Below are 19,600 nucleotides of genomic sequence, written 5' to 3'. Positions count from 1 at the left end.
TACACACGAATTGGCTATAACAAGAGGATTGTGAGAAATAAAACATGAATGAGTTGCCATTGCAGTACATAGTCGATAATAACACTGTGAACATTACCAACGAGCCTGAGAACTGAATTGCACACTTGTAGCAAGGTTAAATTCCGACGCTTAAAAATTCAATATCTGGTTCAGACTTGATAATTTTAAATAGATTTGCTTCAAGAGTAAACAGACAATTCACACCTTTAAGCCGAATAATTTAAAACTACTTGAACCAATTTTTAAAAAGTACAAGATGATTAAACTCTTTATCCAGATGATTAGCTGAATAGGAGAAAGTCGAGGTAAAACCTAATGAGTAGATATTTCAATGCACGTTTTTGACGACTTGCCGGGCACCCTATACTTGTAGTGCAATTTTACGTAATTTACTATTCCGCCACTAATGACAATGATATCTTTATACAACGCTCGACAGTAATAATAGCTATTGCACAAGTCGGAGTTTTCAAGGCTTTGCATTGTGGCACAGGAAACTCCGATGCAAGTTTAAATCGCATACAAGCGAACTGATAATATACTGGAATTTGTATAGTTGTATTATTGATGGCTGGAGTATGCACAGGTTTTTAATGGTACGATTAGATATATGTAAATCATGGCTTATACTACCAATAGGCAATGTAGTCGATAGAACCAAAGCAGCTACTAGTCAATCCGTTAGATATTCAAGTCTGCATCTTGATGAGTAGTAGGAATGCTTGTATCTACGGACAATCCCTTTAGCTGATGTCAAGAATCTTGTCAAATCGCAGAATTGTAAGCACAGCAATCCCAGACTGGCATCAGTGAACAAAGCAGTTGCAAAGGATTACAAAAAGCTTAGCCATCGAGTAGTATAATGATTGATGCTGAAGGAATTGAGCCAGCGATTACTATTGGAAAGGTTATTGTAGGACAATTATATCATTCTTTGAGTATCAGCAATCTACAGTATCTTCCTTGTGCAATAGTCGGAGTCTCGACTATCGGCACTATTGCTTTTGTGGAATCTACAACGATCAATAGCCCAACAGCCATTGAAGCTTTATTGAGTACCCTCCAGCAGCAATGGCAGTTTGACAGTTCAGTAGTGACTCGCTTAAGCAGCACTCAGTTTATAGTTCCTGGGTTTGTCGATACTCACATTCATGCACCACAGTATGTGTTTACTGGTACAGGATATGATTTGACTTTGCTCGAGTGGTTGGAGAAATACACTTTTCCTCGAGAAGCTGCCTTCAATCAGCCAGAATATGCACTGGACAGTTACCAGAAAGTAGTACGCAAGACACTTAGACATGGGACGACCACCGCTTGTTACTTTGCAACCACCCATCTGGATGCAGCCAAAACTCTTACGAATGTAATTCATACTGCTGGTCAGAGGGCATTTGTTGGCAAGGTTAATATGGATCGCAACTCACCCGACTACTATGTCGAGACCATGGACGAGAGTCTCCAAGCTACTATGGAGATTGTTGGTTATATTCAGGATACCATCAAGTCCTCTCTGATCACCCCAGTCATTACACCAAGGTTTGTTCCCACATGCACTTCCGATTTGATGCAGAAACTGGGATCTCTTGCTGCCAAACACAACCTGCCAATCCAGTCTCATCTATCCGAGACTCCTGGTGAGATTCAATGGGTAAAGGAACTGCATCCAGACTGTCAGACATACTCGGATGTCTACGACCGTCACGGACTGTTTACGTCGAAAACTATTATGGCTCATTGCGTGCATCTTAATCAGCACGAGAGAGATCTGCTCAAGGCTCGAGAAGTAGGCATCTCCCACTGTCCAAGTTCCAACTTCTGTCTTCATAGCGGAGTGTTTAATCTCCGTCGGTTGGTGAACGAGGGTCATTCCAAAATCGGACTGGGAACAGATGTTGCCGGTGGATACTCTTCAAGCCTGATGGATGCCATGCGTCAGGCAATTATCGCAAGCAAAGTCATTCATGTCAATAGTCGCGAAGAGGCTGCTGCTCGAGTCAAATCCAACTCTACTGGTGGTAAAGAAGTGGACACTACAGTCTACGAGCCACTAACCTTTTCTGAAGCGTTTTATCTGGCAACGCTTGGAGGTGCCAAAGTGATGGCACTGGAACATACGATCGGCAACTTTATGCCCGGAAAAAGCTTTGATGCTCTTTTGATCGATACAGCATCACCCATTCCGGGGGTAGAGTCTGGGATGGACATATTTGCCCATGACGATGCCATGTCCATTTTTGAAAAGTTTATCTATCTTGGTGATGACCGAAACATTGTTACTGTGTTTGTTCAAGGTCATGTTGTTAGCACTCGACTGCCACTTCAAGATTGAGATAATAAACATCTGAATTTTGAGTTTATTTGCTTTGAATGATGTGAACTATTGCTGGTCTAGATTAAAATGTAGAGCCCTGAAACAGCTTAAATATCCATCCACTTTAATGTACCCATAATCAAAAACTGCTTGGGAATCTTTCCTGGAGATGGAGCCAGAACAGTCATTTTCCGACGCTCATCTTCCACTTCTGAAATGTAAATAAATCCTGCAACATTCGATTCCAGCAGAGTTTGAGATTCTTCCTCTGGTGTGTAGATCTTGGTAGGAAGACCACTTGGGCCAACCACACCAGGAAGCGGGGCCTGAGATAGGGCAAGGATTGAATGAAGAAGAATGTCTCCAGGCTCAACTTTTACGTATTTGGTATCCTGTTGTTTCCGTTCCGTACCAAGTGGTAAAGCAGAAGATGGTGCCAAGATACCTATGCAATTTCACAACATTGATATTGAAATTAAAGTCAATTGGAAGCAAATCAAAAATAGTGGAATCTATGGCATTAGATGATCAAATTGGATACCTTCACCAACTCGACGCACAACGACTTCAGAAAAGGGAACAGTTTGTGAAAATGGCATCATTTCTGTTTTATGCGTTCCATAAAAGTATTCCTTGACTCGCTGCATTTGCATTTTGCGTCGAATTTCCTTGTCTCGTGTAACAACCTAACATGGAATGGCGTTTAGATACGTTGCAAAAGTGTCAAGTTGTAGGGTTAGATATAGACTAAACCAAATGATAAATATAACTTACACCGCCCGATTTGTTGAGTTTAACTACATTCATGCCGGGCTTGTCACTGTACTTTCTAAACAGGTCGCTATATAATCTCTCATGCCCAATAACCAAAATCACATTGGCTAGTAGCAAACAAGTTGATTTATATAGATATTAGTGCTGCATTCAAGCCAAACAAAATACCAAATTTTACCTTTTAATGCCTCGATTGTGTGATTGAGGTGCTCAAACCCATTCGGATCGGCAAACTGGCTTGGTGTATCTGCAATTAACCCAGAAGCTTTGTCTAAATTGAACAATATTATTGGCATATAGTAAATAGCTTATAGCATGCTGAACATCAACGGTGTTTCTATAAAAATGCATTCGCATACTTTCTGAAGATTCGAGTTTTTTGTCTACCACCAAACTCAGTTTCTTGACGATTGAATTGTAGAGTGAGATTTTTTCAAGTGGTGTAGCTTGACCATGATAGTATACAAGCGGTGTGGTACCAGCGACTGTCAATGGTGCACCAAACTCTTCTTCGCAATCAAGCGGACGACCAACAACCATGGCGCTCAGTGTTCCTGGAAGCGAAACCGTGCCCTGAAAACATAGATTAGCAAACATGTGCAGAATTAGATTTGTGACATTTATGCCAGCAATCATATCTTACTTGACTTGGATCGAGATCCACAAAAACAGGAGCACGAGATTGCTTGGCAGCAAAGTTGATTAAAAGCTTGGCCAAGGCAGTTTTTCCCGAGTCTGCCTGGCCAACAATAATCACTCTAGGACCAGATTCATTTTTTAATTGAGCAGCATCACGCATTCCTTCAAGTGCCAAATGCACATTCAAATAACTTTGCATGGGCGTTTCGTATCCAATGTATTCTACAGTAAACAATCCTACAGTGTAATCAAGATCAATAGAAATAACATGCGTTGAAAAGGAACAAGTAGTCAAGACACAGCCAGAATGTTGTATCTGAAAGAATTATGGTCGAATTGTATATAAAAAGGATATCTCTAAAACGCATCCATGCCAAGTGAATACAGCAAGCTTTCTTCCTGTAAAAACATAGTCGATACCCACAGCGAGTTCAGATCCAAAGATCTCTGCTCGACCAGATACAAGCTACATTGTATAAAAGCAAGCGTCAGTATGAAATTCAGTAGCATGAGATGAGGGATCTTAGTCAGATAGGTATAATGTATAAACTAAAAGATGTTTGGTAGAGTACAGACTAGATATCCTACTTTTACGGTCCCTTTGAACTTTGATCCAGGAGCGACTTCAAACCGAAACTCCTGTTCTGGCTCCAGTTGCCATTTTCTAGGCAAACTAACAAGGTCCTGTTCCTATACATGACTAGTGATTAGCTGAGGGTTGATGAATGCTTCAAAGTTTTTGTGGTATCACTCACAGGATCAGGCATTGCAAGCTTTTAGATAGTCTGGGAATGTTAATGGATAATTTGTTGAGCAGCGAATGTCGAATCAAAAAGTTTCCGTTTCTTTTCAACCAGATTCATTATCCAACTCAAGCCTTGACATGAGTAAATCCATAGCTGTCAAGTTTCTTGGAAATGCAGTTTCTTACAGAAAAGCCATGGAGGTGCAATCGTATCTTTTACAGATGCGCACCAAAAAATGCATATCTGATCCAGCCAATATTGATATCCTGCTGCTGTTGGAGCATGTGCCGACATTCACTGCTGGCAGACGAATTAAAGGGACAGATGATACTGAAGGTGCTCGATTAAGAAACTTGAATGCTGAATATTTTCAGACACTACGAGGTGGACAGACTACTTTTCATGGACCTGGACAGCTGGTTGGATACCCAATCTTGAACTTGAAAACCATGAAAGTAAGTTTATTGCAATTTACAAACGATTGTTTGATAAGGCTGTTTTAGGTAGCTTGGCTAATGCAGTATCTAATATGATTAGATTGGAGTGAGATGCTACGTCGATAGATTAGAAAAGGTTTTGATTGATGCATGTAGTCACTACAACATTAAAGCAGGCACGACTCATGACACTGGTGTGTGGGTTGATAACCGCAAGATCGCTGCATTAGGTAACAATGAATGCCTGCCATTTTGAGATTGATCGAGTATATTCGAGCGAGATTATTGAATGCCTCATTTTGATCATTTCAACCGGATATAGGCATCCATGTATCGCATCATATTTCAACACATGGATTTGCGTTGAATTGCAACACAGATCTAAAGTGGTTTGATCATATTGTTCCGTGCGGACTTCCCGATAAAAAAATGACATCCATTTCGCAGGAACTGATGTCTCGGGGACGCAAAGAAATAGTAACAGTGGATACAGTCATGCCAGTTGTAATAGAATCGTTTGGAAAATTGTTTGAAGCGAACATGAGTCCATTATATCAAGTATTGCCTGAAGTAGACGATCATATTACAGCCATATTGATGTAAATGAAACACTTTTGTATTAATCTTGTAATGATTGTCTTGGAATAAGCAATTGTCAACTATTCATTATTAGAAATGGATTATTTTTTATTGAGATTCTATTCTAATATCAGATACGTTCGCGATCTAGTTCAGCATATCTCAATAATACAACTATACATGCTGGTCGTCCAGTATTTGGGTTGGAGGTTGAAAATGTCAAAGGTGTGTAATCCATCGAAACAGATGTGAGCATTCGCTTTGTATTTATGAGATTGTTTATTATATATTCGGACTTTGATGCTCCATTTTGTGAATAAGCCTGTAATAAACTGACAATGTGACTAATTTCTAATGTATTTTACATTCTTGGTCTATATCAATGAATACGATCAAAACTTCATTTACAAAAAGTTGTTGAAACTCAGTTACTACAATCAGATCTGCACAGTATTTATCTATATATGAGCTATACTCTGTAATATTACAAATGTATTTTAACAAACGGAAAGCATTACAATTGCTGCTGTCTAAATCAAGAGTTTCAGTTTCCGACTGCATCGACTTTAGCATCCGATCCAACCACAAATTCTTCAAGAAACCTACTTATTCTTACAAGCAACTGCTTCTATTACCCCCGCTTGCATCTTTATCATCTTATCTACCTCCAATGTCCCATAAACTATGCATGATTCCTGGTAGGAACCTATCTGACCTTTCATTGCATGACTGTATGCCTGAGATTCCGCATTTACCAACTGACATTGCTTCCTGGTTGTATCGTATCTGTTCTATATAAAGGTCCTGTGGAGTTTGATCCTCATGTGCTGGATGCCATGGCCACTCCTGCTACCTCTCATGTGGATCCTGCCTTTATCAACGCTTTTGGATCTGCTATTGAGCTCACTCGCCAGGTCTTTCTGTCACCTGTAAGTACAAGTCTGATACAACCAGAAGTGAATTTGAATAGCTTACACTCAACCATCTAACATTGTGCTGATACAGACAGGACAGCCTATTATTGTTTCTGGATCTGGCACTTTGACATGGGACATGACGGCTTCGAATCTCATTGAGCCTGGTGAAAAGGCTTTAGTGATCAACACTGGCATTTTCGGCAACTGGTTTGCAGAGTGTCTACAAGTGTATGGAGCCAAAGTCACCCAACTGACTGCTCCGTTTGGCGACCAACCTTCAATTGATGCGATCAAACAGGCACTCAAAAACGACCAGTTTAAGCTTATTACCATCACCCATGTCGATACATCTACTGGTGTGCTGGTCAATGTTCAAAAGGTCGCCCAGGCTGTCAAGGAGGTGTCTCCCAATACACTCATTGCTGTTGATGGGGTTTGTTCCGTCGCTGCCGAGGAGATCCGCATGGATGAATGGGGTAGGAATACATACGATCATGACTTTTGCAGTGTCTGATATCAAGACATGCTCATTGTAATCTGCATTATGCTTGCATCCTGTCTTGAAAATCTGGTTTATTTATGGAATGATTATAATAGGACTCGATGTGGTCATGACTGCAAGCCAAAAGGCTATTGGTGTGCCTCCAGGACTTGCTCTCATGGTTGTCAGTCAACGAGCTCTGACTGCATTCAAATCTCGCAAGGCCGCACCTACAACCTACTTTGGTTCGTTTGCCAAATGGATTCCTATTATGCAAAAATATGAGGCCCGCCAACCTTCTTATTTTGCTACTCCTCCTGTGCAACTCATTCTTGCTCTCGAGACTAGCTTGAAGCAGCTTGTAGATAGAGGCATGGATCTAAGGTTTAAAAAGCATATTGATGCCTCTGACAAGGTCAAGGCTGCTATTGAGCGCATGGGATTGAAGCTTGTGAGTGCTGCTTGACTGTAGATCTTTGTTTTGGATCTTGCCAATCGTGCTAACTGGATGGTTGTAGGTTCCTGTCAAGCGTGAATATGCCGCCAATACGCTTTCGGCAGTATATTACCCTGAGAATGTTGCTCCGGCTGATTTCCTCAAATGCTTCACTGCTGCTGGTGTGGTTGTTGCTGGTGGTCTCCATCCTGACTACAATACCAAGTATTTCCGTATCGGCCACGTAAGTTGCCATATATTTAAACCTTGTTTATAGTAATGTATGATGAACATGGACTTTTTGAATGTATTTAGATGAACGTGTCTGCTACCGAGCCTGAAAATGGACACCTAGACAAGGTTATTGCTGCTATGGAGTCTGCAGTCAAGGTATTCAGTCTGCTGACTTGGAAGGTGTCTCATTAAACTTGTATACTACAATAGCTAACCACCTACTGTTCTATTTGGGATGTCTTGTACTTTATTTTTGAATTATAGAGTACCAAGGTCGCCTAATGCATTATTAGCAACTTTGGGTTGCTGCTCTTGACTCCAACATTGATCTTTACCAATCATAGCATTAATAAAAAGCAATATGCATTTTTGATTGTTTCATTCAAACTTGTGCAACTTTCATTTCTCAGCTCCAGTTTATATTCAATTAAATACGTTTCAGGTTCATGTTGTTCATGAACTTACGGAAATCTGGTTTAAAGTTGCCCACGGCAGCCTTGGTAAGCTCTGGCAAAGGTGATGAAATAGCATTTGTTTTAGCGGGCACCTTGATTTGAAACATCTCGATTATTGGCTGTATCTCTGCTCTCCGAAGACCCTATACAATCGTGTTTTTTAAATCATTACAATAATCATATAGTCAATATACAATTCAAAGAATAGCATGTGTGAACCAATTCATCCCAATTTACCTTGAGTTCCAAAATTTTCTGGAAATTCGTCACGTTGTAATCTTGATACAAAAGATTATACGTATCGACAATCGCATCGGGTGGATCTTGAGGCCTAAGCACAACTTTTAGCAGCTGTTCAATGCTTGCAATTCCTCTTCCAAGAATTTTTATATATGCTGCAGGTGCCTGTGCTGGTGGATCTGCACCCAGAGTCGACATCTCTATCATGATATTCTTCAATGAATGCGTGTCAAGCAGCATCTGTTCTGCACCAATTTCAGACAGTGGTCGACACTTGTAAATTGTCGACAGATACTTTTTGGTGAACGAGCTATCAACAACACAATAATCCACCCACGCAGGTTAGTTGATCCTACAGCAGTTCATTCCAAGGCAGTCAAAAGGTTTACTCAACTCCACAAATTTGTCACAAAACGATCGAAAATACTTGGAACTAGTTATTGTCTTGCGAATGATTTTAATAGCAGCAGAAAGCGTTACAGCAATCTGGGTGATGTGCTCAGATTGGTCACCAACCGAAGACAGTGTGTTCCATTGGCGTCTTGTCATGGATTGTAATGCAGATTCATTTGCATTTTCTACTAGTTTGACTAACCATTGAATTGCTGCTGCTGAGCACCTGAGATATTATCAAACCAAACAATATTTGCAACCATAAATTAGGGGAAAATCTGATTCAGAAGCAAAACCATGCAAAAACTAGGCTGGTAAAACTTACCCAAAAAAAGAGTCTTTTTCGGCAGAAAGGCTTAGCAAACCTTTCATATCTGAATCAATTTTTTCAATAAGTTTTTCCTCTAGCTAAAAAATCAAAATAGTGCTCGAAACTGTTAGATACACCTATGCAAAAAGTAGTCCACTATTTTCAATATTGATTTGCATCCATATGTACAACATCTATCACTTTCCAACACACCTGAGCAGTTGTAGAAGCACAGTAATCGGCCGTGTTTACCACCAAACACGTATTACGCAAATCATCATCAATAGGAATTCGCCTATCATCTCTAAAAAACGGCCGGGTATCCCAAAATAGTTAAAATTGAAAATCATACGGCTATGCAGAAACAAAGCGTCCTTACTTGGGAAGTCTGCTCATTAGCAAATCATTGTAATTATTTAGCCACTTGCCAAACATTTTGCATAGATCTAGAAATGGTTTACGTGTAGATAGACGAGCTCCGTTTAATAGTGTTTGACGATACACCAAAAACAAATCAGTGGATGATGTAAAGACCAATTCGTCGTCTGCAATAAAGGGCTGTGACTTGAACACGTCAAACTTTTCTGAAAGTAATCTGATATTAACATTGACCATTGTTTAGAATCACTTGTGTAAACAAAAAGTAATATCTGCAACTCCCAAAAAATAAAAACTATACTTTAACCATTAAAACATAAGCACTTACTTGTCTTCCAAGTCAATATAATGCCAGAGATACGGTTCAAAACAAACTGCTATGATTTTGTAAAACTTGGATGTACAAGGCGCAAGTTCATTTTCATTACGAATCGCCTCGGTATAGCTCTAACCCATCAAATCTACTTTTTAGTCTTCATGTCTACAAAATACCAATACAATAGTAATACAGGCTCAAAACCCATCAACCGCTTACTTTATGCGTGAATCGCTTATCCAATTTACTCTCAAACTCCATTGTGGTTTGTAGCGCCTGCAACATCATCACCGTATCCAAAGTGTCATCTTTATCCGATTTGGCCAACACATCGGCCAAGTCTTTGCAAGTGTCGCTGCAAAACTTTACTGTAAAGCATTCAGCCACTCCCCATTCTGGTATAAATAGATTTGCATGCTGATCATCATGTGTTTTGAGTGCACGCTTCAACCACGCATACCGGCGTGATATATCATTCAATCCAGCCACCTAAATAGATTACACCAGCTTAGTTTTTGATGGTAAATGTACAATGATCAATGCACAGAGTTCAGCATGATAGGTTTCAGTACCAATAAACTAACCTCTGGGTTTGAGCGAAATATACCGCGGTAATCTTTTAATTGAGCCTCACAGTACCAGTCAATAAGTTGAGTCCTTGATCAAATTCAAAGTTAGATACACAGAATGAAATCAAATAAATCCATTCAATTAAACATCTTACCGAGAATCAGAACCAAAAGTATCAATGACAAGACATGCATCATTGAGAACCTGTACTTGCATTTTAAACGTCCCACCAGCAAAGCTTGATGAAAATATCCCAACAATGTTAAAAAAATGATTCTACAAATCAAAACATGCTTGTACATATACCTAGATTCGAATTCGTTAAAGATGGTTCGTTTAATGTCCGTTTCAAGCAAGATTCCAGTTTCACATACTGAAGCGACCTGTTTAACATTCTTGTATGCCTTGAACTTGTCCATGAGAAGTTTGGTTATCTACATTTAAATATGTTATTTTTCTGTAGGGGTTGATGGTCAAGATCCAAGCCTTAGATTGACTCCAAATTTGAATGATACCTGAAGAAGATGAGCAGTTTCGCGATACTGTTTACGATTTGCTACTCCTTTGAGCTGGTCCAATGCATTGACTGTCATGTATATGAAAAACTCTAATCTGTCAGACATGAAATGTAAAGTAGCATGTATATGGCATGGAAAAAGATTGATGGCATTACCAAGCATTTGGAGTCGCTTGAATACGGTGATTGTGCGAGTCAAGTTGTGCTTAGCCTGGTCCAGTGATTTGATATCGTGAGTGATCTCAAGAACCATATCTTCAGCCTCAGTGGCCTTTGATTTTATAGTCTTGATTCTTGCGACCAGATGCTAATAGAAAATACATGTCAATTAGAACTGAGATGAAATGCAAAAACGATATTTTCCAAGACATATTCAAGTAAGCCCACAATGAAATACCCAAATAGTTAAAATTACCTGTATAGCCAGTTTAACTTCCTCCAGCTCTTGTCGGGATTGCTGACTAGCGTCGGTTTGATACCTCACCAAAGCTTTCATCTCGTTATCTAAATGATGAATCTGCTTCTGCAGTTTTTCCAGCACCTTGTCTGCATGTACAAGACTTTGCTCATCAGGAAAGATTTGATTTACGTATTGGATACAGTCGAACTGACTGCTATCAAGAGCATCACTTTTGTTGAGAATGCGACAGATGTGACGGCTAAGGTCAGCAGTGAATGTAACGATATCGTGATGGCGAGTTTCAATATCAGTTTGGGCTTGACTAGGCTGATTTGTAGTGGATATGGCAGCCGAGTTTTCTGATGGACCCAAGTTATTATTAATGTCTATGTCTATGGCCAGCTTTGGAGCTGCCTTGCGGTCTGTCATCATTTTTTGATTTGGAATATCTTGCTGAATAGAGTTTATCTTGGAGAGGTCAAATGTGATTTTATTACAGCCGTATTCAGTAGAATAGAATACTGAGTGCTAAAATACATGATAAACGGCCAAGCATAACACATTCAGCTTTATCCATTATCTTGGACTAGAATTGATCTTAAAAAACATGCATATATTATGCATTGGTTCGATTTACCACTTGTTCAATATTATTCATCAAGGGTCGCCAGTCTGAGTTCATGTTCTACTCGTTTAGCCCACATATCCATATTAGTATTTTTGAGCCATGGAATCTGGCGTAACTGCTGATTGCTCATACCAGCCAGTTTAGACCAGCACTCTTTGAGTATACTTTCAGGAATATTGTGCAGATCGTATAAAGCATGGTGTAGGTCTAGTGGGTACATCAAGGATGATGAGGATTGAGTTGACGAAATGGGTAGATAGGCATCAAACGGGACTGTTTGACCAGTATCTGAAATAACAGTTGATGAAGAAGAGGGTTGATGAATACAGGGAAGCGGAGTAGATAGTTGCAGCAATGCAGAGGTTGCATGAGTTGCTTTAATGTCCATAAATCGTGAGAGTACCGCCAGACACGATCGAAATGTGGTATCTGAATCGATTGATAGTCTAAACTTGCGTATGACTCCCTAAAGTGAATGAATGTTGGAGAATGTGTGCTACAATTCCTACCATATGGCTGATACTTACATCTGATCGGGTGTATCGTATCCATAACTGTAGGTCAATCGACTGCCATACAGCTAGCTTGGCACTAGCAATGCGTTGAGCAGATAGTCCAACCAGTTCCTATTTTATTGTCGAGTGAATACTCTTGGAAACATATGAATATTGATATATGATGATTACCAAACATGTTTCTACTCCTGACTCTTGAGTAATCAGCTTCATGTTGGGGATTCTATCCGGCGAGTGGGTTGGCTCATTTGTGGGAGACAGCTCGGTTACCACCAATGAAAGTGCTGGACGATTACAGTGTTGCCATACTTGAGATAGTCTCCCTCCGATCACGGCACTTTGAGACGGGCTGGGTTCTCTTGCTTGCAATACATTGGTAATTGATGACTGGTGGTTATACATGCATCTGATTACTGCATATCGATGTATTGACATTTGAATCTCCTGTTGAGAGATTAATTCAAACACCAGTTGAACACCATTCATACTATCCACCAAACTCAATCATGCAATGCATATTTATTCCATTCGTTTCTTTTTAATAATATAACTGCTGTTCATTCAGGATACAATGGATCTCGTGTACTTGTTTGCATTGCTCAAATAGTTTAAAATTCATTGCCATTTCAACCTGTCGTCTTCAGTAGCCTGTTGTACAATCATCCATGAAACATGACATGTTTGAGCAATCAACTTTAGCTTTGCTTCATTTTTATTCTTGATAGTTTAAGCATGCACACATCAATTGCTCTGCAACCCTCGATTCAATCTCGTGTGTAACAAGTATATCGCCAGTTTTAGTATAAACTCTCGCTATGATCTTGATTCTGTTTAATTCAACCAAACCTTGTTTACTTTTCAACTCTCAATTTCTACAAATCAAGCATCTTGTGATTGGCATGATACCATAGTTGCATTCCCAAGACATGCAATCATTGGTTTCTCAAACTAGATCACGACATACGAGTTTCTAGTGACATCAAAACAGTCAAACTCAATATCTAGATGACAATGAATGAGTCTGGTGATCGTACAATGTATGACTTTTAATGAAGAAACAGTTTCAATTCAAAACCATAGTGACTGTGCACATATAATAAACATTGTGCTTATTCAAGAATCGAGAATGTCTGTCAAAGCAGTCAATTTCTAGTAAGAAAGCGCAATGAATATTTAACCATTGTTCATTCTGAAACAGATAGATGGTCACTGCAAGACGAATGCAAGTGTTACATTTTGCGTAAATGCGGTTATGATTGAGTAACGCTTTTTCTGGAATTTTGGTTGGGCAAAGCAGGATCATCATCACAGGTATCTAAAGTTGGAGGTTTAGCTATGTTTTTATCATCATCAATTTCAATGATAATATCAGGCAAAGATTGAAAGGTACCAGCCGATAACTGTAAAATCGGCACTGATTTAAAGGCTGTTGATGGTCGTGATGTTAGCCCCAAACCTTTAATCATAACGGCAACCGTTTGAACATTGCTGGCACTTTTAGTATCATTACTATAGTTGGATCTGTATTTGCTATAGCAGTTAACAATCCGCGATCCGACAGGATACGCATGAACATGTTTGCTAGATAAAGACAAGCCAATGCGTTCAGATCCATTCTTTTTATGCATCTCTTTGTTTTGATTGAAACGGTGTACTGCGTGGATATCTGTCAATGTTCGTAATGGGCATTTCAATTTAGCAGATGCTAGTGAAGATAGGATCGGACAATCTGATTTTGAAGCTTGCTTGGAATTATGAGCGGTCCATGCAGTAGAAGACGTACTTGTTTTTGCCAAACCCACAGAGTTTGATATTCTCATGGGTAAAATACTTTGACTGGACAATTGTGATCGAGTCGCTGGTTGTGTCAAATGTGCGCGACCAAAGGTGTGAGCTAGTTTATTTTTGCTCACATATTTTGCTTTGATGATATTGATTGCTATATTGGATGGGCGGGGCATTGCTCCATTTAGTAACGATCTGTTATTTGCACCTATTTTAGTCGAGTCAATAATCGACTGCAAGCCAAACGTTGTAGCTGGTGGTTTTCGAAATGGTGAATTGGGTCGGCTTGCACGAGAGACGATGTATCCATTGCGATTTGCGTGAGTTTGAGATGGTCTACTTTGCGATTCTAACGATACTGGAATAAGCGAATTGTGGTCTCCCAATATGCCATCATTGTTTCCCAATGTAAGAATGTGAAGTGTCTTGCTTTCCGCAGATGCATGCATTGGGGATGCAGGTGTGGGCATGGAAAGCACCAATTATAAGGCCAATACCTAGTGGTTGTACTGTAAAATACGGGTATGCTGCTGATGTAGGATAAATGTTGACTGTTTTGTATATCTTTTAAAAACTTGATGGTAGCATGTATATTCTATGGATCGATCTTGTCTGCAAATTGACTTTGAATAACTGTCGACTCTTATAACCGTATTCACGTAAAAACGAAACATTTTTGTATTTCTTGTAGTCTGCCTTTATTTTGCTTCGGAATAAACAATGAGCAAGTATTTGCTGCATCTTCCTGAGAAATTGACTGCACTGCCTCGGCTGCATTCTAAATTCTTTCTCAGTGTCTGGCATCGCACGCCATATACAACTATTTTTATTAACTATCAGCAGGGCTTAAGAATCGAAATATCAAGATATATACCTTGCAACACTGCCAATTAGTTGAAAAATGGTTTAATCAGTGAATTTGTAGCTTTGCGGAATGAATTGCCGTCTAGATTCAATTAGGCATTAGAAAATGTCCTTCCAATGCCATTGTTCAGAAAATCTTGAAATATCAAAGCATCTACAGCCCCTTTAATTAATCTTCAGACACAACGGTCATCATATGATGCACATAATCAAACTATAGTTTTGAACCGAGATTATCTTTTTTGAACGCGCTCTTTCTGTTTTCGCAGTCCTGCATTGTTGATCGCCAAGCTTAAAACCAAATTCGTCCATTGCAATCCAAGACTTGTTTCCAATGTTTTGATATTCTCAAACTCATCTTTACTGTATCCTGAAATTCCATCAATATGTTTTAGTTTTAAAAAACAAATATTACAGTTTCAGGAATACAGCTATTATTTCCATGGTAATCACTGAGGAAGAACCAGTAAACCAACGAGTTTAAAAAACAGTGCTCAGTAAATCTGGTGTGAATTATCATTACATGATACTGGATTTTTATTACGCATCGACACTCTTATTTAGTGCTTCATTTTACGTGAATACGGCCGTAATAGTATAGAATCATATCCGTTCTCGGAACATTTGGTTTATTTGATGCAAATTGTGAACCTACAAAAGATGGATTGGTACTGTTGTAATCTCAATTCTACATGTCCACAATTCATCACGTTTAAAATTTAAAAGTAAACATTTATATCGTAAGCTCAATACAGTTTATAACGCATTATTTCACTGGATTGAAATTTACACAAGTTTGATATCTAAACGTCAGTTTTACCACAAATCGTGTTTAGTATGAGTAAGCATACAGATAATACAAGCCAGTCTTCAAAACATACCATCAGTTTTTCTCGCACAGGCTCATTGCAAAATCTAGAGCGTAGAAATACGATTAGTGCTGTATCATTCAATCTACCTACTCATGCAACTTCTTTGGAAACACGAAACAGAGTCTACCGTGTCAAGAGTGTTGAGCTGCCTTCTCATGCTAGCTTGGCATATCAACGACGAGTATCTGCTGCTGGATTAGCTCCAAGTAAAAAAAAGGCGCAGTCAGAAGTCAAACTTCAACGTGCGGTTTCGGCTCTGTCAATGTATGCCCGGCCTATACATCCATCTCCACCACAAATCGCTTGGAAATGGAGTACACCGGCAGAGAAAAAACTATCTACTCATAGTGTCGTCAAGAATTTGCCTATAACAAGGTACACTATGTTATAGCTGTAATGAAAAGCAATATATTGTGGATTCACTTATGCTTTGGATACTGTTTTGTAGAGTATACCAGGAAAAGCTACAACTCAACAATACAAACAATCTCTCTATACATCTAGAAAAGTTTGCCAACTCAATACATAGTTTAAAGGGTATGCTACTATCTTATATATTTTATTAGACCAGTTGGTTAACCATGTTTTTACATGCACGTATTTGACAGATTTGCCCAAGACTCTGTATAGATTTCTTGTTGGTCATTTGCGATCGTCAGTAGAGTTGGTTGAAAAGGTATATTTAAACAAGGCTGGTTGTTTCAACAAATGATATACGAGTATAATAGTATAATATGATTTTTTTGAATACGTTTAAATTAAATAGACTATATACGAGGATGACATGAAAGAAATTAAATGCAGTTTTTGCAATATAGTTGAAGACAATTTAGAACTGTTTTCTGTTATAAAAATGTGGTGCAGCTCTCAATTGACCATGATGGTGAGCTTACATGAGGATATCAATCTATACATATGTAGTTTATTTGCATCAACCCAATTTTAAATCACTTTAATAACATTAGGAAATACACAAAAAGCGGGATCGTGCAATCAGTGCATTAGTCGACCAACTAGAGAAACTTGAAGAAGAAAACCTACTGTTTAAAAACTTTGTTGGTTCGCACTCACGATATACGCCTGATCATAATGTGGAGATCAAAGTCGAGCAAATAGTTGTTGCCATCAAGGTAATTCTTGCATTTAAACAATATTTCAACTGATTTTCTAGGATTAAATAGTATAAATCCAAACATCTAGCCGTCTGTACTGGACAAAGATACAAACACTGAAGAAGTGTTCCCACCATTCACCAGCGAACCACATGTTTCATTGACTCCTCAAGAATCAGCACAAAGCAATCTAGAATCGTTTAATCTACCTCGAGCCTCAATAAAACCTTTGAGCACCAATCCAAATCTACTGGAAACTTCTTGTATACCATCACCTATTTTAGAACCCGAGGTTGCTCAGAGTGCTGATGAAAAGCTGGACCAATCTGAATCATTATCTAACAACCTGTTACTTGGCAAGCCCTCCACAAAGCCAGGCAATATTGATGTATTTGATAAAGCATGTGGTACTGATCGAGTAAGTAATCAGTATCAAATCTATCAGAGTATCTACATTTGATTCTCAAATACTAAAGGGTACTTGAATATATTGATTATTATTAAATAGCCTATTCCTTTATTTCGAACGACTGGCGTCATGGTTGATTTATCGCATCCATTCGAGGCAAAATATGTGCAATTGAGCAATGACTACGCAGTGTTAAAAGAACAGGTAAACGCACAGTATCTCAAACTAATCAAAGCGGTCGTACACTGCTCAGTATGATGCTAACATTGTTTCATGAATTTGACTGGCCAAGTAGAAGGAATTATCAGCAATAGCTTCTCAGCACGCGATTGCTGAACTCACTGCAGGCTATCAAGAAAAACTGTCATCCATACAGGAAACACTTGAAGTAAGTCACATTACAATCATCTAACATGCCTATTTCATATCGCTGTTTTTTACTATGAAATTGAACCATTATAACTAAAGCATTAATTTACATCAAATAGGCAAAGGCTCAAATGTTAGAAGCAGCAAATATAGCACTATCCGAGAGAGTAGAAAGCCTGGATACCGAAAACAAAAACTATCAGTTTGATATATCCAAAAACGAATCGGAGATAAATGAATTCAAGCTACAAATAGCCCACTACAAAAAAGAATGTATGTAATGGTTTTAAAACCACCAGATGATCGTTTAAATTAAATTCATCCGTTTGCTATTACAGCACACTAAACTTGCTGTATATTTAAAACTTGATTAGTGGAACATCTCGGCAAAATTCAAGTTACGTTACAAAAAGACAACGAATCGCTTAAACTTAATGTCAAGAGCGCTCAAAGCGAGCTCAAGATTGCTCAAGAGCTGGAGAAAAAATGGAGCATGGAGACTGAGAAAGCCAAATCACAGTTTGCTGCGTTTCAAAACCAAATACATGATTTTCAGGGACAGCTAGGAGTAGCTAGAATAGAACAAGATGCAGTACAAAATGATTTGGAGCTATCAAGAGCTAAAATATCCGAGTTGGAATTGAAGAATTGTGAGTTTTCAGCCAAGATATATAGGCTTGAAGAAAAAAACAGCGAGATGAATGTACGTAGCCATGGAAATATTTTGAGTTTTTTGGATTTGAACTAATACGTACAATTTTTAACTGGTAGACTGGGCTCAGATCGGCAGTACAGGAAAAGCAAATTGTGCAGGAACAAAACAGTCAACTAGAGCAGCACATTGCCAACCTCATGCAATTTCCAGAAACAATGATTGGTCCTGATTTTAAACTTTCAGGCAAGTAAATTTGATAAAATCGTGTCATCTAATATTGAAAAGCCCAAGGTTGATTCTGACATTTTATGTGGTTTTATAGAGCTGGAGCTATCAAACGAGACAAACTCGCTATTACGACATATGATTGAAAGTAACAATCTGCGCATTATGCTTTTGGAGAAGAAGAATGAAGAGTATCGAAGAATACAGTTGAAGCAAGGTATTATAATGAAACTATTGTGTCTTGATCTATTGTACAAAATTCAATATGCTCTTGTGCATAGCTAACCAATATGTCGGGCTAAATATTGTGTAAAACAGTCAGTACACAAGGAGAGGAATGCTGGCAAATATACCATCCAACTAGCTTAGATTCAATTTTATTTGACAGAGCATCAGTAAGCCGGCCACAAAGCACAGCATCACAACCAAAAAGCAACACTACGTATATTATTGGCTCTCAAAATTCCACTAGACCAGTGAGTGCCTCGTCAGTGGTACTTCTTCGTCCTAAAAGCTCATTAGCAAGAGCAATCACACCGATAGATAACAAGCACTGGACTCTGAAAACACACGGCAACAATCATGATTTATCCCGATCGTCATCGCGCGCGTCAACAGCCATTGCATCCAAGTATACAAGACTATCGGATCAAACTGAAGAACAACTAGCGATTGTCAACTCACAACTGTATGATACTCACCACCCACCTCTTGAGCTCAAGAGGTATTTTCGCGAAGATGAATTGGAGACGATTGAGCTGTTGAACGAGGACACTGCCAGTGTGAAAGACGCACGACCTGGCTCGACACGACATGAAGGCACAAGTGACTATGGTTTAAAGTGTACTGACGAAGCAAGGCTTTCCTCGACTCCTTGTTTTAAAAGGTCAAGTCGCCCCACAACTGCATCCAGCTACACTCACTCTGTGCAATGGCAGCTCAAGTGAAACACCACACGATTTCGTAGTAAAATCTACACGATATAACAATCTATAAATAAACATGCATT

The 19,600-nt window shown here is 39.0% G+C and overlaps 9 protein-coding genes across 9 annotated transcripts; 5 read left to right on the top strand and 4 right to left on the bottom strand.

The window, feature by feature from the left end:
• Positions 1–883: 883 nt before the first annotated feature.
• BATDEDRAFT_8571 (guanine deaminase) lies at positions 884–2,353 on the top strand (the record flags this gene model as incomplete). Its single annotated transcript, XM_006674963.1, has 2 exons — positions 884–1,994; positions 2,049–2,353. The coding sequence occupies 2 exons, from the start codon at positions 884–886 to the stop codon at positions 2,351–2,353; spliced, it is 1,416 nt and encodes a 471-aa protein (XP_006675026.1).
• Positions 2,354–2,442: 89 nt separating this feature from the next.
• Positions 2,443–4,515, bottom strand: BATDEDRAFT_22372 (cleavage polyadenylation factor subunit CLP1; the record flags this gene model as incomplete). Its single annotated transcript, XM_006675487.1, has 9 exons — positions 2,443–2,780; positions 2,877–3,021; positions 3,110–3,216; positions 3,288–3,380; positions 3,469–3,682; positions 3,753–3,985; positions 4,169–4,214; positions 4,337–4,438; positions 4,504–4,515. 9 exons carry the CDS (start codon positions 4,513–4,515, stop codon positions 2,443–2,445), a joined length of 1,290 nt encoding a protein of 429 aa, XP_006675550.1.
• A 155-nt stretch (positions 4,516–4,670) lies between these two features.
• Positions 4,671–5,381, top strand: BATDEDRAFT_5653 (lipoyl(octanoyl) transferase LIP2; the record flags this gene model as incomplete). Its single annotated transcript, XM_006674859.1, has 3 exons — positions 4,671–4,949; positions 5,032–5,161; positions 5,254–5,381. Coding segments are annotated over 3 exons (537 nt in total), but the record flags the coding sequence as incomplete, so codon positions are not given.
• A 715-nt stretch (positions 5,382–6,096) lies between these two features.
• Positions 6,097–7,958, top strand: BATDEDRAFT_15701 (alanine--glyoxylate transaminase). Its single transcript, XM_006675080.1, has 7 exons — positions 6,097–6,208; positions 6,312–6,439; positions 6,516–6,903; positions 7,025–7,359; positions 7,427–7,588; positions 7,660–7,734; positions 7,843–7,958. The coding sequence occupies exons 1-7, from the start codon at positions 6,181–6,183 to the stop codon at positions 7,858–7,860; spliced, it is 1,134 nt and encodes a 377-aa protein (XP_006675143.1). The 5' UTR covers positions 6,097–6,180; the 3' UTR covers positions 7,861–7,958.
• A 47-nt stretch (positions 7,959–8,005) lies between these two features.
• On the bottom strand, positions 8,006–11,586 carry BATDEDRAFT_8996 (uncharacterized protein; the record flags this gene model as incomplete). Its single annotated transcript, XM_006675003.1, has 14 exons — positions 8,006–8,176; positions 8,271–8,583; positions 8,668–8,892; positions 8,992–9,074; positions 9,190–9,271; positions 9,356–9,571; positions 9,683–9,801; positions 9,890–10,159; positions 10,255–10,327; positions 10,395–10,478; positions 10,547–10,674; positions 10,756–10,826; positions 10,914–11,064; positions 11,173–11,586. The coding sequence occupies 14 exons, from the start codon at positions 11,584–11,586 to the stop codon at positions 8,006–8,008; spliced, it is 2,400 nt and encodes a 799-aa protein (XP_006675066.1).
• A 221-nt stretch (positions 11,587–11,807) lies between these two features.
• Positions 11,808–12,513, bottom strand: BATDEDRAFT_85992 (uncharacterized protein; the record flags this gene model as incomplete). Its single annotated transcript, XM_006676074.1, has 3 exons — positions 11,808–12,251; positions 12,313–12,411; positions 12,472–12,513. 3 exons carry the CDS (start codon positions 12,511–12,513, stop codon positions 11,808–11,810), a joined length of 585 nt encoding a protein of 194 aa, XP_006676137.1.
• Positions 12,514–13,550: 1,037 nt separating this feature from the next.
• Positions 13,551–14,555, bottom strand: BATDEDRAFT_22368 (uncharacterized protein; the record flags this gene model as incomplete). Its single annotated transcript, XM_006675486.1, has 1 exon — positions 13,551–14,555. The coding sequence occupies one exon, from the start codon at positions 14,553–14,555 to the stop codon at positions 13,551–13,553; it is 1,005 nt and encodes a 334-aa protein (XP_006675549.1).
• Positions 14,556–15,750: 1,195 nt separating this feature from the next.
• Positions 15,751–18,737, top strand: BATDEDRAFT_85088 (uncharacterized protein; the record flags this gene model as incomplete). Its single annotated transcript, XM_006676359.1, has 12 exons — positions 15,751–16,196; positions 16,270–16,358; positions 16,430–16,497; positions 16,588–16,704; positions 16,787–16,951; positions 17,022–17,351; positions 17,442–17,546; positions 17,638–17,730; positions 17,831–17,984; positions 18,086–18,414; positions 18,483–18,613; positions 18,689–18,737. Exons 1-12 carry the CDS (start codon positions 15,787–15,789, stop codon positions 18,735–18,737), a joined length of 2,040 nt encoding a protein of 679 aa, XP_006676422.1. The 5' UTR covers positions 15,751–15,786.
• A 19-nt stretch (positions 18,738–18,756) lies between these two features.
• BATDEDRAFT_85274 (uncharacterized protein) lies at positions 18,757–19,538 on the top strand (the record flags this gene model as incomplete). The annotated part of the gene is made up of 2 exons (XM_006676358.1): positions 18,757–18,808; positions 18,988–19,538. The coding sequence occupies 2 exons, from the start codon at positions 18,757–18,759 to the stop codon at positions 19,536–19,538; spliced, it is 603 nt and encodes a 200-aa protein (XP_006676421.1).
• Between the last annotated feature and the right edge of the window lie 62 nt (positions 19,539–19,600).

This window comes from Batrachochytrium dendrobatidis (assembly GCF_000203795.2).
Source record: "Batrachochytrium dendrobatidis JAM81 unplaced genomic scaffold BATDEscaffold_1, whole genome shotgun sequence".
NCBI lineage: Eukaryota > Fungi > Chytridiomycota > Chytridiomycetes > Rhizophydiales > Batrachochytrium > Batrachochytrium dendrobatidis.
This window is presented reverse-complemented; position numbering and strand designations above follow the sequence as displayed.